At 39.4% G+C, this 15,391-nt stretch overlaps 1 protein-coding gene across 1 annotated transcript in view; it reads left to right on the top strand.

Moving 5' to 3' along the window:
- Positions 1 to 15,391, top strand: part of CC2D2B (coiled-coil and C2 domain containing 2B) — a 107,991-nt gene that overhangs the window by 37,039 nt on the left and 55,561 nt on the right. Inside the window, exons 16-17 of the mRNA XM_070364018.1 lie at positions 4,310 to 4,460; positions 6,244 to 6,391. Of these exons, the coding sequence (XP_070220119.1) occupies positions 4,310 to 4,460; positions 6,244 to 6,391 (299 nt within the window). The remainder of the gene's footprint in view (positions 1 to 4,309; positions 4,461 to 6,243; positions 6,392 to 15,391) is intronic.

Below are 15,391 nucleotides of genomic sequence, written 5' to 3'. Positions count from 1 at the left end.
ATAAAGCAGAAATAAATGTCTTTCTGGAACTCTCTTGCGCTTTCTATGATCCAGTGGATGTTGGCAATTTGATCTCTGGTTCCTCTGCCTTTTCTAAAACCAGCTTGAACATCTAGAAGTTCACGGTTCACATATTGCTGAAGCGTGGCTTGGAGAATTTTGAGCATTACTTTACTAGCGTGTGAGATGAGTGCAATTTTGCAGTAGTTTGAGCATTCTTTGGCATTGCCTTTCTTTGGGATTGGAATGAAAACTTCAGCCAAACTGAACTGTTTGTTTTTTTCCCATATATTTTTGCAATTCCCTACTTAGACTTTTTTAATATTACAGTTTCTCCACTTATAATGCCTATTTTTATTCTCTACACGTCATCTCAGCTACACAGGTGTTGATAGCTGCCACTGGGGACAAGTTGTCTCCTGAGAGATTACAGGTGTCGTTCTTTTCCTTTACATCTGCTGCTGTCCAGGATCTGGCCTCCAAAGTGAATTTGACAGTTCCATGAGAATGCATGGACATACCCTAAACAAGTCCGCATGATTGATGTGTAAAATCAGAATGCCAACTGAATATTTGAATATATTTGTCAGTTCATTGTCTCTTTTTATTTATTTTTTTAGTTTTCTGTTTTGTTTTTTTTTAAAACTTTACAATATTGTATTAGTTTTGCCAAATATCGAAATGAATCCTCCACAGGTATACATTTGTTCCCCATCCTGAACCCTCCTCCCTCCTCCCTCCCCATACCATCCCTCTGGGTTGTCCCGGTGCACCAGTCCCAAGCATCCAGTATCGTGCATCGAACCTGGACTGGCAACTCGTTTCATACATGATATTATACATGTTTCAATGCCATTCTCCCAAATCATCCCACCCTCTCCCTCTCCAACAGAGTCCATAAGACTGTTCTATACATCAGTGTCTCTTTTGCTGTCTCATACACAGGGTTATTGTTAGCATCTTTCTAAATTCCATATACATGAGTTAGTATACTGTATTGGTGTTTTTCTTTCTGGCTTACTTCACTCTGTATAATAGGTTCCAGTTTCATCCACCTCATTAGAACTGATTCAAATGTATTCTTTTTAATACTCCATTGTGTATATGTACCACAGCTTTCTTATCTGTTCATCTGCTGATGGGCATCTAGGTTGCTTCCATGTCCTGGCTATTATAAACAGTGCTGCGATGAACATTGGGGTACACGTGTCTCTTTCCCTTCTGGTTTCCTCAGTGTGTATGCCCAGCAGTGGGATTGCTGGATCATAAGGCAGTTCTATTTCCAGTTTTTTAAGGAATCTCCACACTGTTCTCCATAGTGGCTGTACTAGTTTGCATTCCCACCAACAGTGTAAGAGGGTTCCCTTTTCTCCACACCCTCTCCAGCATTTATTGCTTGTAGACTTTTGGATCGCAGCCATTCTGACTGGCGTGAAATGGTACCTCAGTGGTGGTTGATTTGCATTTGTCTGATAATGAGTGATGTTGAGCATCTTTTCATGTGTTTGTTAGCCCTCTGTATGTCTTCTTTGGAGAAATGTCTATTTAGTTCTTTTTGGCCCATTTTTTGATTGGGTCATTTATTTTTCTGGAGTTGAGCTGTAGGAGTTGCTTGTATATTTTTGAGATTAGTTGTTTGTCAGTTGCTTCATTTGCTATTATTTTCTCCCATTCTGAAGGCTGCCTTTTCACCTTGCTAATAGTTTCCTTTGATGTGCAGAAGCTTTTAAGTTTAATTAGGTCCCATTTGTTTATTTTTGCTTTTATTTCCAATATTCTGGGAGGTGTCATAGAGGATCCTGCTGTGATGTATGTCGGAGAGTGTTTTGCCTATGTTCTCCTCTAGGAGTTTTATAGTTTCTGGTCTTACGTTGAGATCTTTAATCCATTTTGAGTTTATTTTTGTGTATGGTGTTAGAAAGTGTTCTAGTTTCATTCTTTTACAAGTGGTTGACCAGTTTTCCCAGCACCACTTGTTAAAGAGATTGTCTTTAATCCATTGTATGTATATTCTTGCCTCCTTTGTCAAAGATAAGGTGTCCATATGTGCGTGGATTTATCTCTGGGCTTTCTATTTTGTTCCATCGATCTATATTTCTGTCTTTGTGCCAGTACCATACTGTCTTGATAACTGTGGCTTTGTAGTAGAGCCTGAAGTCAGGTAGGTTGATTCCTCCAGTTCCATTCTTCTTTCTCAAGATAGCTTTGGCTATTCGAGGTTTTTTGTATTTCCATACAAATTGTGAAATGATTTGTTCTAGCTCTGTGAAGAATACCGTTGGTAGCTTGATAGGGATTGCATTGAATCTATAAATTGCTTTGGGTAGTATACTCATTTTCACTATATTGATTCTTCCAATCCATGAACATGGTATATTTCTCCATCTGTTAGTGTCCTCTTTGATTTCTTTCACCAGTGTTTTATAGTTTTCTATATATAGGTCTTTAGTTTCTTTAGGTAGATATATTCCTAAGTATTTTATTCTTTCTGTTGCAATGGTGAATGGAATTGTTTCCTTAATTTCTCTTTCTATTTTCTCATTATTAGTGTATAGGAATGCAAGGGATTTCTGTGTGTTGATTTTATATCCTGCAACTTTACTATAATCATTGATTAGTTCTAGTAATTTTCTAGTGGAGTCTTTAGGGTTTTCTATGTAGAGGATCATGTCATCTGCAAATAGTGAGAGTTTTACTTCTTCTTTTCCAATTTGGATTCCTTTTATTTCTTTTTCTGCTCTGATTGCTGTGGCCAAAACTTCCAGAACTATGTCGAATAGTAATGGTGAGAGTGGGCACCCTTGTCTTGTTCCTGACTTTAGAGGAAATGCTTTCAATTTTTCACCATTGAGGATAATGTTTGCTGTGGGTTTGTCATATATAGCTTTTATGTTGAGGTATGTTCCTTCTATTCCTGCTTTCTGGAGAGTTTTTATCATAAATGGATATTGAATTTTGTCAAAGGCTTTCTCTGCATGTATTGAGATAATCATATGGTTTTTATTTTTCAATTTGTTAATGTGGTGTATTACCTTGATTGATTTGCGGATATTGAAGAATCCTTGCATCCCTGGGATAAAGCCCACTTGGTCATGGTGTATGATCTTTTTAATGTGTTGTTGGATTCTGATTGCTAGAATTTTGTTAAGGATTTTTGCGTCTATGTTCATCAGTGATATTGGCCTGTAGTTTTCTTTTTTTGTGGGATCTTTGTCAGGTTTTGGTATTAGGGTGATGGTGGCCTCATAGAATGAGTTTGGAAGCTTACCTTCCTCTGCAATTTTCTGGAATTAGCCAATTTACTAATTTACAATAAGAATTTTTTTTTCAGAGATGTAAATGCTTAAAATCCATTAGCTATAATTAGCTATAGCCCCTGCAAACCTTTCTGTATTAGCAATGCCTTTGGCAAAGGGACCAATGTGTTGGCTTAAATTCACTCTTATAGAAACAGTATTTAGATGACCAGAAAAATATTTGCCTCTTTGTCTTGCGTTTTTCTCTGCCTTCTTGATTATCAACTGTCCTTTTGGTTGGTACATTCTTTTCCATTTTTTAAGGGGCATTTGCCCTCCTTGATTTTCTTTTCCTTAGAGCACATATCACTGCTTCCCCAGACACTGATAACAGAGTATAAGTCAAGATAAGATTTTCCTGTTGAAAAAATTTGAGTTTGTAGTTACGGCAGTGATGGAATTCTAGTAGAAAGCACAGCAGAATCATAAGACCTACTCAGTAGATGTCTGAAGAACAGCATACTCAGCGCCTCCCTTACTCCTTCTTCTGGGACTTTTCCTCCCTTTCCTGCTACATAGCTTGTTTAATCTGTCCTTGGACTCCATGAGCCAACAACTCTCCCTTTTTTTTTAGGCAATTCAACCTGAGTTTCTATCACTTTTAATAAAAGTTAATAGAGTTTCATATGGAGATTTCATTTCTTCATTTATAAAATGGGAAGAGTAATGGCCATTTCTTGTAATTTTTATCAGGTTTAAATAAGATAAAGGACTTTTAAAGTGCTACACAAAAGTAAGTTCTTTGGGTATTGTGTTATATGTACTGAATTCCCAGAACTATATTTCTAATCCTTTTATTCAAGTGATTTTCTTTGAAACCAGTGAAAGGCCCTATACTTTTAAACACATAAGATTACCTAATTTTATCATAGTCATCTGGATCAAAGGCTCTAGGTAAATACCTGTTTTACATTCTAGTATTTTTAAAAGAATTATGTTAGTGATTATCTTTGTTTTAGTTTTTTTCTATTTTGTACTTTCAGTGAGTTATCAATCATTTCTTTTATATTTAGGTTTATGAAATAAGTAAAAGGACATGCTTATTGGCAAAACTATATTTACCCTTACCTAACAGCACAGAGTTGAAAAGCAAAACTATTTTGGAATATCTAGAATTTAGCTCTGATAAACTGGTCATACCTGCATATGGAGAAGTAGGAAGCAGTAAGTTTATTAAAAATATATCTTCCCTCCTATTTCCTTCATGAGTTCTGTTTCCTAAATGACCCTGGGTCATTCATATGAATAAAGAATCCTATTCATAGAGTCATAAAATATGTTGGTAGATGCCAGGGGCTGGGGGTGGTGGGTTGTGGGGTGGGAAGGGAGAATGAGGATTTAGTGTTCAATGGGGACAGAGATTCAGTTTAGGGAAGTGGAAAGTTCGGGAGATGGTGAGAATTGCACAGCCATGTAAATGTACTTAGTGCCAGTGAAATGTACAGTTAAATGTTGTTAAAACAGTACATTTTACATTATGTGACATTTACCACAATTAAAAAAAACATTAAAAAGGAATCCTGTATTCACAGTGTTAGGTTAAAGTGAATTAAGTTCTTCCAGAGAGTAAACTAATTTTTAAAACTTTGACTTGAATCAGATCTTTGGGAAATCTAAACTTTGGGACAAGCTCCTTTGCTTTTCCTAGGGCATCTGAGATAAGAGCACTGTGCTTTGTATAATGTGAGTGCCACACTTTGAAGTGAAGTCAAAGTCCCTCAGTCGTGTCCAACTCTGCAAACCCCATTGTCCGTGGAATTCTCCAGGCCAGAACACTGGAGTGGGTTGCCATTCCCTTCTACAAGGATCAAACCTGGGTCTCCAGCATGGCAGGTGGATTCTTTATTAGCTGAGCCACCAGGGAAGCCCACCAAATGGTCTGAGCTTTAGTAAAGCCTGAAGATGCTCCAGGACATGTTGATTCATCTTTGAACTGAATAGGGGAGGAAGGAAGAGGAGAGAGAAAAGAAGAGATAAGAGAGGAGAGAAGAAGGGACTTTTTTTACTGGCTTTCAGTTGATTTTCCTCCTCCTGCAATTTACGTTAGCATGTCTGCCAGAATGCTGTCATTCCTCGTCTCCCACGGTTGCCTTCTCTCTCACCTTCCCTGGGGTGTTGTAATTGCTGTGTCCATCTGGTGAAAAGAAAGGGAGTATGAATGGGTGAGCAAGGAGGAGAGAGAAGGAAATAAGCAGGCAAAGGAGCAAGGAAAGTAGAGAAAACGAGGGAGGAATGTAGTCTGCTTAGATAAAGTCCAGATGGAGCAGAAAATCAGGTTGTGGAGACCCAGGAGAAAAGACTTAGAAAAATTTAGGAGGCACTAAGCACTTGGCAGAAGTTTCAAGAAATACCACTGAGCTCTCTGGAGACTGAGAAAGAAGATGAGCAGAGGGATAAAATTGAAGAATGTAGGAAAGGAGCCAAACGGCAGCTCTTTCTCTGCCAGCACGCGTGCTCAGTTGCTGGTTGTGTCAGATTCTTTGTGACCCTGTGGACTGCAGCCCGCCATGGAGTTTCCCAGGCAAGAATACTGAAGTGTGTTGCCATTTCCTACTGCAGGGGATCTTTCCCCCCACCCCCCTGCCCCCTGTCAGGGATCAAACCCACATCTCCTGATCCTACATTGGCAGGCAGATTCTTTACCACTGAACCACATTGGAAAGCCTTTTTTTTTTTGCTGCCAATGTTTTTTTTCCTTGCTGGCAGCCACTCCCAGAAAGAATGGTTTGAAAACGTGTTCAGATAAATTCTCTCCCCTCTTGTTTGTAGTCTGTTTGAAACAGTCTGCCTTGAGGGATTTTGGGTAGGAGTTGAAGGAGAGCTGTAAGAATAGAGCCTGCAGTCAGCATAAACTTTGTATTTCTGGGGTTCCAGGAACACGTAAAAGGGGAAAAAAAACTGTAATGTGCTCAAATATTCCTATGTTTTTAATACCGTTTATAAACAGACGTGCCCTTTCTTCTTGAGGAAAATGGAACTGAAGAACTTTGTCTTTTGACGTCAGGAAAACTAAGCTATTCTCTATCATGGGCCTTAGATGAAAATGGTGTTCCTCTGACACCTGTGTCACAGTCGTTACGATCTGCTTTCTGCAGGTAATAAACTTTATGCTTGAAAAATAATGCCAGTCCTCAGCAAAGCATCACACAAAGCCTACAAAACGGAAACTCTAGATAAATGGTAGGAACAGTTTAGTTTACTTGGATGTTGCTTTATTTTTATTTGTATTTGTAAATATATAAAATATTTATTTCATTTGTAATCACTCCGCTAAAGCAATAAGTGTCTTTATGTGTAAGAGAATGTGTCTCTTCAATGTTTAGGATTAGAGCCACATGGATGATGACAGAGGCGGTTCCACATTCCTTAGACTGTGTAGGCAAAGGCCAGGACTCCCAAGAATTTGATTTCTGGGACCTTTATCTCTCCCAGTCATTCTGGATTATGTAAAAAAAATGATTTTTTGCATTATCAATTTTTTGGAAGAAATTGCTGGACATAGAAATTTCATCTATATCCCACAACTTCCTAGAGAAATTGGAGTTAACTTCTAGACCCTATCCACAAACAGTATTACTAGAAGTACAGTAGAATTCTATAAAAATGATGATAATGCTGGCTTATATACTGTGCTATGTTTGAGTAAGATGACACATTTAAAAGGCCAAAAGATCTCATCATTAAAGAAATTAATGAATGATAATAACAAAAGGATAGCCTTTTCCCTCCCATCTAAACACGTGTTTTTTTTTAAATTAATTTATTTAAAAAATAAAACATATTTTTTAAAAAACAGGCTAGATCCAACTATATGACATTATGGGAAAGGTAAAACTATGGAGACAGTAAAAATGTCACTGTTCACCAGGAATTAGGAAAAGGGAGGGATGAATAGGCAGAGCACATGGGATTTTTAGGGCAGTGAAACTACTCTGTAAGGTACTGTAATTGTGGGTACGTGTCATTATGCGTTTGACAAAAATCCGTATAACATAGGACACCAATGGATTTTGAGTGCTAATGATGGGTTAGTATAGGTCCATGGATTATAACAAGTGCAACTCTTTTATTGGCAAAAAACATAATAAATTATAACTCTGGTGCAGGATGTTGATAGTGAGGTAGGCTGTGTATGTGGAAACTGTACTTTATACCAATTTTGCTGTGATCCTAAAACTCCTTTTAAAAAATTCCTATTTTTAAAGTAAAATAATATTAAAAAATAATTCCTATAAATAATGTGGATTAAATAGGAAATCAAAACTGAAATTAGAGACCATTTTTAAAATAACAATGAGAACACTATCTACAAAATTTGTGGCATATAGCCAGAATCATAGCAAAAATTCATAAGTGGTCTTCTTGCATACATGAGTGCTAAGTTGCTTCAGTCTTGAAGGAGGGTTGCCTTGACCTCCTCCCGAGTGGTCTTCTTGGTAAATAAGAAAGAGTTTTAGAAAAAAAACTAAACCAATGTCAGTAGTATTCAACAATTGATGTTGAAGAAACAGGAAGTGGATGTAGGTTACTCATCAAAAAGCTTGACAGTAAAAAGAGGCTGAAAATAAGGGAGAGAACAGAATCAAAGTATGGAGTGCTTAAAAATTGGGGGCAATACTTATCTTCTAAAAGGAAGTGATGAAACTCATAGGAAAAGAGCCAGAATGTATTAGAAAGAATTTGAGATAAAGAAGCCACCTGCCAATACAGGCAATGCAAGAGACTTGGGTTTGATCCCTGGGTCAGGAAGATCCCCTGGAGGAGGAAATGGCAACCCACTCCAGTATTCTTGCCTGGAGAATCCCATGGACAGAGGAGCCTGGCGGGCTACAGTCCATGGAGTTGCAAAGAGTCGGACACAACTGAAGCAGTTAGCACATGAACTCCTTCAGAGTCAGGATGATATTGAACCAGAACATAAGTCAATATGGTTCTAGAGAAGAGGAAATATCTTTTCAAAACAGAGAATGAGACAGAAATCACAGTACACACAGAAATATAATTTTGATGGATATCCCTGTTTTGCTAAGTAAATCAGGTCATCTTAGAAACCTGGAGCCAGGGCATTTTAGGAGAAAAATGGGTTGTCATCATTCAGTCACTCAGTCATGTTCAACTCTTTGTGACCCCATGGACTGCAGCACGCCAGACTTCCCTGTCCATTACCATCTTCTGGATTTTGCTCAAACTCATGTCCATTGAGTCAGTGATGCCATCCAACCATCTCATCTGTGAGCCCCTTCTCCTCCCAACTTCAATCTTTCCCAGCATCAGGGTCTTTTCCAATGAGTCAGTTCTTCCCATCAGGTGGCCAAAGTATTGGAGCTTCAGCTTCAGCATCAGTCCTTCCAATGAATATTCAGGGTTGATTACCTTTGGGATTGACTGGTTTGATCTCCTTGCTGTCCAAAGGACTCTCAAGAGTCTTCTCCAGCACCACAGTTTGAAGGCATCAGTTCTTCAGTGCTCAGCCTTTTTTATGGTCCAGCCCTCACATCCATACATGACTACTGGAAAAACCATAGCTTTGACTAGACAGACCTTTGTAGGCAAAGTAATGTATCTGTTTTTTAATTTACTGTCTAGGTTTGTCATTGCTTTTCTTCCAAGGAGCAAGCATTTTTTAATTTCATGGTTGCAGTCACCATCTGCAGTGATCTTGGAGCCCAAGAAAATAAAGTCTGTCATTGTTTCCATTGTTTCCCCATCTATTTGCTATGAAGTGATCGGACCAGATGCCGTGATCTTAGTTTTTTGAATGTTGAGTTTTAAGCCAACTTTTTCACACTCCTCTTTCAACTTTCTCAAGACGCTCTTTAATTCCTTCTCACTTTCTTCCATTAGAGTGGTTTCATCTGCATATCTGAGGTTATTGATATTTCTCCCACAATCCTGATTCCAGCTTGTGCTTCATCCAGCCTGGCATTTCACATGATGAACTCTGCATATAAGTTAAATAAACAGGGTGACAATATACAATCCTTCCCAGTTTTGAACCAGTCCACTGTTCCATGTTTGGTTCTAATTGTTGCTTCTTGACCTGCATACAGATTTCTCAGGAGGCAGGTGAGGTGGTCTGGTATTCCCATCTCAGAATTTTCCACAGTTTATTGTGATCCACATAGTCAAAGGCTTTAGCGTAGTCAATGAAGCAGAAGTAGATGTTTTCCTGACAGTCTCTTGCTTTTTCTATGATCCAATGGATGTTGGCAATTTGATCTCTGGTTCCTCTGTCTTTTCTAAATCCAGCTTTTACATCTTGAAGTTCTCAGTTCACCTGTTATTGAAGCCTAGCTTGAAGGATTTTGAGCATTACTTTGCTAGCATGTGTTGCTAAGTCACTTCAGTCATGTCCGACTTTGTGTGACCCCATAGACGGCAGCCCACCAGGCTCCCCCGTCCCTGGGATTCTCCAGGCAAGAACACTGGAGTGGGTTGCCATTTCCTTCTCCAACGCATGAAAGTGAAAAGTGAAGTGAAGTCGCTCAGTAAGTGTCCCACTCTTCGAGACCCCATGGACTGCAGCCTACCAGTCTCCTGTGTCCGTGGGATTTTCCAGGCAAGAGTACTGGAGTGGGGTGCCATTGCCTTCTCCGTTGCTAGCATGTGAAATGAGTGCAATTGTGCGGTAGTTTGAACATTCTTTGGCATTGGCTTCTGTGGGATAGGAATGAAAACTGACCTTTTGCAGTCCTGTGGCCACTGCTGAGTTTTCCAAATTTGTTGGCATAGTGAGTACAGCACTTTCACAGCACCATCTTTTAGGATTTGAAGTAGCTCAGCTGGAATTCTTGGAGAAGGAAATGGCAACCCACTCCAGTGTTCTTGCCTGGAGAATCCCAGGGACAGGGGAGCTTGGTGGGCTGCCGTCTCTGGGGTCGCACAGAGTCGGACACGACTGAAGTGACGCAGCAGCAGCAGCTGGAATTCTATCACCTCTGCTAGCTTTGTTTGTAATGTTGCTTCCTAAGGCCCACTTGACTTCACATTCCAGGATGTCTGGCTCTAGGTGAGTGATCACACCATCATGGTTATCCAGGTATTAAGATCAAAATGGGTAATAAGGGTAATTTATTTTGGAGCCAGTGAATAAGCTTATAATATGCTGAACCAGAATTTTCTTGTGTTACTTAGTATTTCCCTAGCATAGTCCCCCACTGCAGCTGTTTTTTTTTTTTTTTTTTATTTATTTATTTATTTTTATTTTATTTTATTTTTAAACTTTACAATATTGTATTGGTTTTGCCAAATATCAAAATGAATCCGCCACAGGTACACCAAAAACATTTTGGGGGTATAGCTGATTAACAGTTTTGTGATAGTTTCAGATGGCAGCAAAGTGACTTTCAGCCATACACCCACTGCAGCTATTTTTAATCTTTGCCACATCATTCTTTGTCTTTTTCTTAAAGTCAGATGTTTGCTCTCCTCACTCTAAAGCTAACTTTTATGCAAGTAATTTGGAACTTCCCTTGGTCTCTTTTAGGAATCTATTGACATATTTATGTCCTTTTCTTACATTTTCTTCAACTTTTCCATCTCCCTATGCTATAAATCTTTCATATCCAAGAAGCTTTCTGTGCTTTAAAACAAAGAAAAATCCAAGCATTTGATTAAATCCTAAAAACCTTTTCTGGTTGTTTTCCCTGCCCAGGTTATTTATTATATGGGTGCTCTCCTGGTCTGTATATATTGCCTTTACTTTTTGTTCACACATTTCATCCCTAAGCCAACCCATTTACTCCTGAAGGCTACGAAGGACCTTCTGGTCATATTTATTGACCTGTCCTCATCTTTTTGCTTCTTGATGTCTCTTCTCTCATGGTTTCTGTGATGCTGCACCTAACAGTTCCAGTCACTTGGGAACTCAAGTTTATAAAAGGTTGAAAGCAGTTGTGCAAGATTGGAACAGATGAAAAGTGTCAACAGAGAATGAACTGCAGGAAACATTTTCAAAGTTCAGAGCCCTTTCTAAAGTGAACTTGAAGTAAAACTTTACAGTTGGGGATTCTGAGATCAGAGAGGGAAATTGCAGAGCTCTCCTCATCTACAGCTGTGGTGGCCCAAGGACTGGTGAGGAGCAGCCTGGGATGGGTGCTCCAAAAGGCAAGACTGACTTGTGAGAGTCCGAGCATGAAGCCAAAGGAGATCAGAAAGAGTTTGTTTATTCACTCACTCATTCATTCATTTATTCATCAACTACTGACGGAACTAGAAACGGAGGAGGATCTTAGAATGCTTTATATTATAAAAGTCATATCTCTCCAGTGTCAATTAACCCTGTCTAGAGTTTTTAACACATTTTAAAAACAAAACTGTTTTTCTTACACTCAATAGTTGATTATTTGTGACGTGGTTAATTGAGTTTTATGTTTGACCTTATTTCTTATCTCCCATAACTTTCATTCTGGATTTACTCTTCGTGCTGAAAGTTGTTCCCTTAACGATTCAGTCCTTTTTTAGCTTTTTCTTTTGTACTGGGGTAGAGCCAGTTGTGATAGTTTCAGGTGAACTGCGAAGGGACTCAACCCTACATACACATATTCATGAAAATGATTGTTTTCATGGCTAGAAAGCTTGTTTAGTCTTTATGTATTTGAAAATGTATTTTTTTCCTCATTCTTGAATAATTGTGTAGATGGGCATAAAATTTGAGGCTGATACTTATTTTCCCTAAGCACCCTGAAGCTACAGTTGCATTATCTTCTGGAATTTATCATATCTGTTTAAAAGTCTGCTGTCAGTCTAAATGTTAGTATTTTTTAGATAGTCTTTTCTCCCTGATACCTTTGAAATTCTTAGCTTAATTCTTAGAGACAAAGCTCAGGCCTGAGGGCAGGGAGGAATGGGGAGCTATTGCTTAATGGGTACAGGATTTCTGTTTGGAATGATGAAAAGTTCTGAAAATAACATGGTTATGGTGACTGTACAACACTGTGAGCATACTAAATGCCACTGAATTACATTAGATGCTTAGCATTTGTTTGTGAAGGAGGGTTGCAGATGACAAAGGAATTTAGCTGTAGTCCACAGCTGAACACCTGTAGGGATGACAGAAGGAATCATTATAGCAAAGGCAGGAGATGTTCTGAGGTTTTTATTACTTCCCCTGAGGCAGAAATCTGGAGACTATGTTGAAATATCATTACAACCAAATTTTTTTAAGGCTATAATAGGATAAATTTCTCTCCATAATGTATTCATTAACATTTAGACTGTACCTGAGCCTTTATTCTCTAAGGGTCCTGGGCTAAGATTCTTCCCGTGAGAAGGAACATTTGTCACGTGATGATGTTAAGGGTGTCAGGCCCTAGAGATCTCTTATGACAAAGATATTAAAACAGTTCAAATGAGAGGGCAAACATAGGAATTGAAGAAGGGAAGAAGACTCAAGCTTTACCTGTTTGTAAAAAGGAGTACGTCAAGGCTGTATATTGTCACCCTGCTTATTTAACTTATATGCAGAGTACATCATGAGAAACACTGGGCTGGAAGAAGCACAAGCTGGAATCAAGATTGCCGGGAGAAATATCAATAACCTCAGATATGCAGATGACACCACCCTTATGGCAGAAAGTGAAGAAAAACTAAAAAGCCTCTTGACAAAAGTGAAAGAGGAGAGTGAAAAAGTTGGCTTAAAGCTCAACATTCAGAAAACTAAGATCATGGCATCCGATTCCATCATTTCATGGCAGATAGATGGGGAAACAGTGTCAGACTTTATTTTTCTGGGCTCCAAAATCACTGCAAATGGTGATTGCAGCCATGAAATTAAAAAATGCTTCCTCCTTTTAAGAAAAGTTATGACCAACCTAGACAGCATATTAAAAAGCAGAGACATTACTTTGTCAACAAAGGTCCGTCTAGTCAAGGCTATGGTTTTTCCAGTGGTCATGTATGGATGTGAGAGTTGGACTATAAAGAAAGCTGAGCATCGAAGAATTGATGCTTTTGAACTGTGGTGTTGGAGAAGATTCTTGAGAGTCCCTTGGACTGCAGGGAGATCTAACCAGTCCATCCTAAAGGAGATCAGTCCTGGATGTTCATTGGAAGGACTGACGTTGAAGCTGAAACTCCAGTACTTTGGCCACCTCATGCGAAGAGCTGACTCATTTGAAAAGATCCTGATGCTGGGAAAGATTGAAGGCAGGAGGAGAAGGGGATGACAGAGGATGAGATGGTTGGATGGCATCACCGACTCAATGGACATGGGTTTGGGTGAACTCCGGGAGCTGGTGATGGACAGGGAGGCCTGGTATACTGCAGTTCATGGGGTCGCAAAGAGTCGGACACGACTGAGTGACTGAACTGAACTGAACTGAATTTTGCTTAACATTGTATCAACTGGCTTTGTTAGGAATAACTTCCAAAGATTTGATAGCTTACAGTGCATGGTGTCGGATTCATGATCTCCGAAGAAGAAAATTGAGCTTCCGGATCAGGGATCAGACTTGACCACTTAGAGCTCTTGTGTGGGCAGAAGTTTTATTTTAGGAAAAAGGACAGAGAAAGCTGCTGACATAGACGTCAGAAGAGGATGGAGAGTGCTCACTAGGCTTAGCAAGGCAGGTATATACTTTTTCAATTGGTTATTAACAATAAATCAAAAAAATGTTTCAAGTTTGTAAAGGTCTTACTAGACCCACTCCCACAATTTACATTTTAAAATGATGGATTAGAACTAACAATGGCAAGATCTTACCAGTCCCACTCCCACAATAAACATTTTAAAATAACAGGATTATCTTAATGTGCTTCCCTTGTGGCTCAGCTGGTAAAGAATCTGCCTGCAATGCGGTAGTGAGTGAAGTCGCTCAGTCGCATCTGACTCTTTGCGACCCTATCAACTGTAGCCTACCAGGCTCCTCCCTCCATGGGATTCTCCAGGCAAGACTACTGGAGTGGGTTGCCATTTCCTTTTCCAGGAGATCTTCCTCTCCCAGGGATTGAACCTGGGTCTCCCGAGTTCCTGGATGACGCTTTAACCTCTGAGCCACCAGGGAAGCAATGCAGTAGACCTGGGTTCAATCCCTGGGTTGGGAAGATCCCCTGGAGAAGAGAAAGGCTACCCACTCCAGTATTCTGGCCTGGAGAATTCCATGGACTGTATAGTCCATGGGGTTGCAAAGAGTAGGACACAACCGAGTGACTTTCACTTTCACTTTCTTAAGAAGGAGAAACATGTCCTCCAACAGGATACATTGTTGTTATATAATCCTTTGTACAGAGTTTAAGATGAGTTGTTTTGTTGTTATCATCAGCTCTGGGCTTAAAGAAAAAAAAAAGGCTGTAATGGTATAAGTTTTATGTGACTTAAGACTAAGGAATGTAGGAAAAAAAGTTTGTTCTTTTGTCCTCTTTGATAACCCCAGACCCCTATCTCCTCCTTGGGGACCCCAGACTTCTTATCAACCTACCTAAAGATTGACTCTCTCAGATTCATCATAAAAAATATGAATAGATACTGATGGAAAGTGGACAGTGTAAAATATATGTCCGTGTTTGGGCTGACATTGTGGAATCTGAGTCAGACTGTATTACTGAAATCCTAGTTTATAGACTGGAATTTTCCCTGAGTACTACATAGAAAGGATCTTAGAAATCTTTCAGTTTGAAGCGTTCTAATTCCACAAGGTGAAATGAATTACCCATGAAGAGAGAGATTAAGTAACTGGGATAATTGATGGCGGAAAAGAAACCCTTTCTGTTTAGGGTTGAATTTCCTCTGCACTTTGCCTGTGGTTGAGGTCACTAAGATTGCACTCCCAGGTGTGCTAGTGGTAAAGAACCTGCCTGCCAGTGCAGGTAGACATAGGAGACGTCAGTCAGGAAGATCTCCTGGAGGAGGGCATGGCAGCCCATTCCAGTGTTCTTGCCTGGAGAATCCCACGGACACAGGAGCTTGGGAGGCTGCAGTCCATAGGGTTGCACAGAGTCGGACATGACTGAATTGACTTAAGAATGCACTTAAGAATACATTCTAGCCTGTCCTTCATAGCTCTCCAACTTCTAAAGATATGGCCTCATAGGACCAAACAACGATATTCTTCTGACTCATACTTCCCAGTTAATTGTATTACATACCCTATATTGTG

Source organism: Bos mutus, chromosome 26 (genome assembly GCF_027580195.1).
Source record: "Bos mutus isolate GX-2022 chromosome 26, NWIPB_WYAK_1.1, whole genome shotgun sequence".
In the NCBI taxonomy this organism is placed as follows: Eukaryota; Metazoa; Chordata; class Mammalia; order Artiodactyla; family Bovidae; genus Bos; species Bos mutus.
The sequence above is the reverse complement of the archived record's forward strand: the minus strand, read 5'-3'. Positions and strand labels throughout refer to the sequence as shown.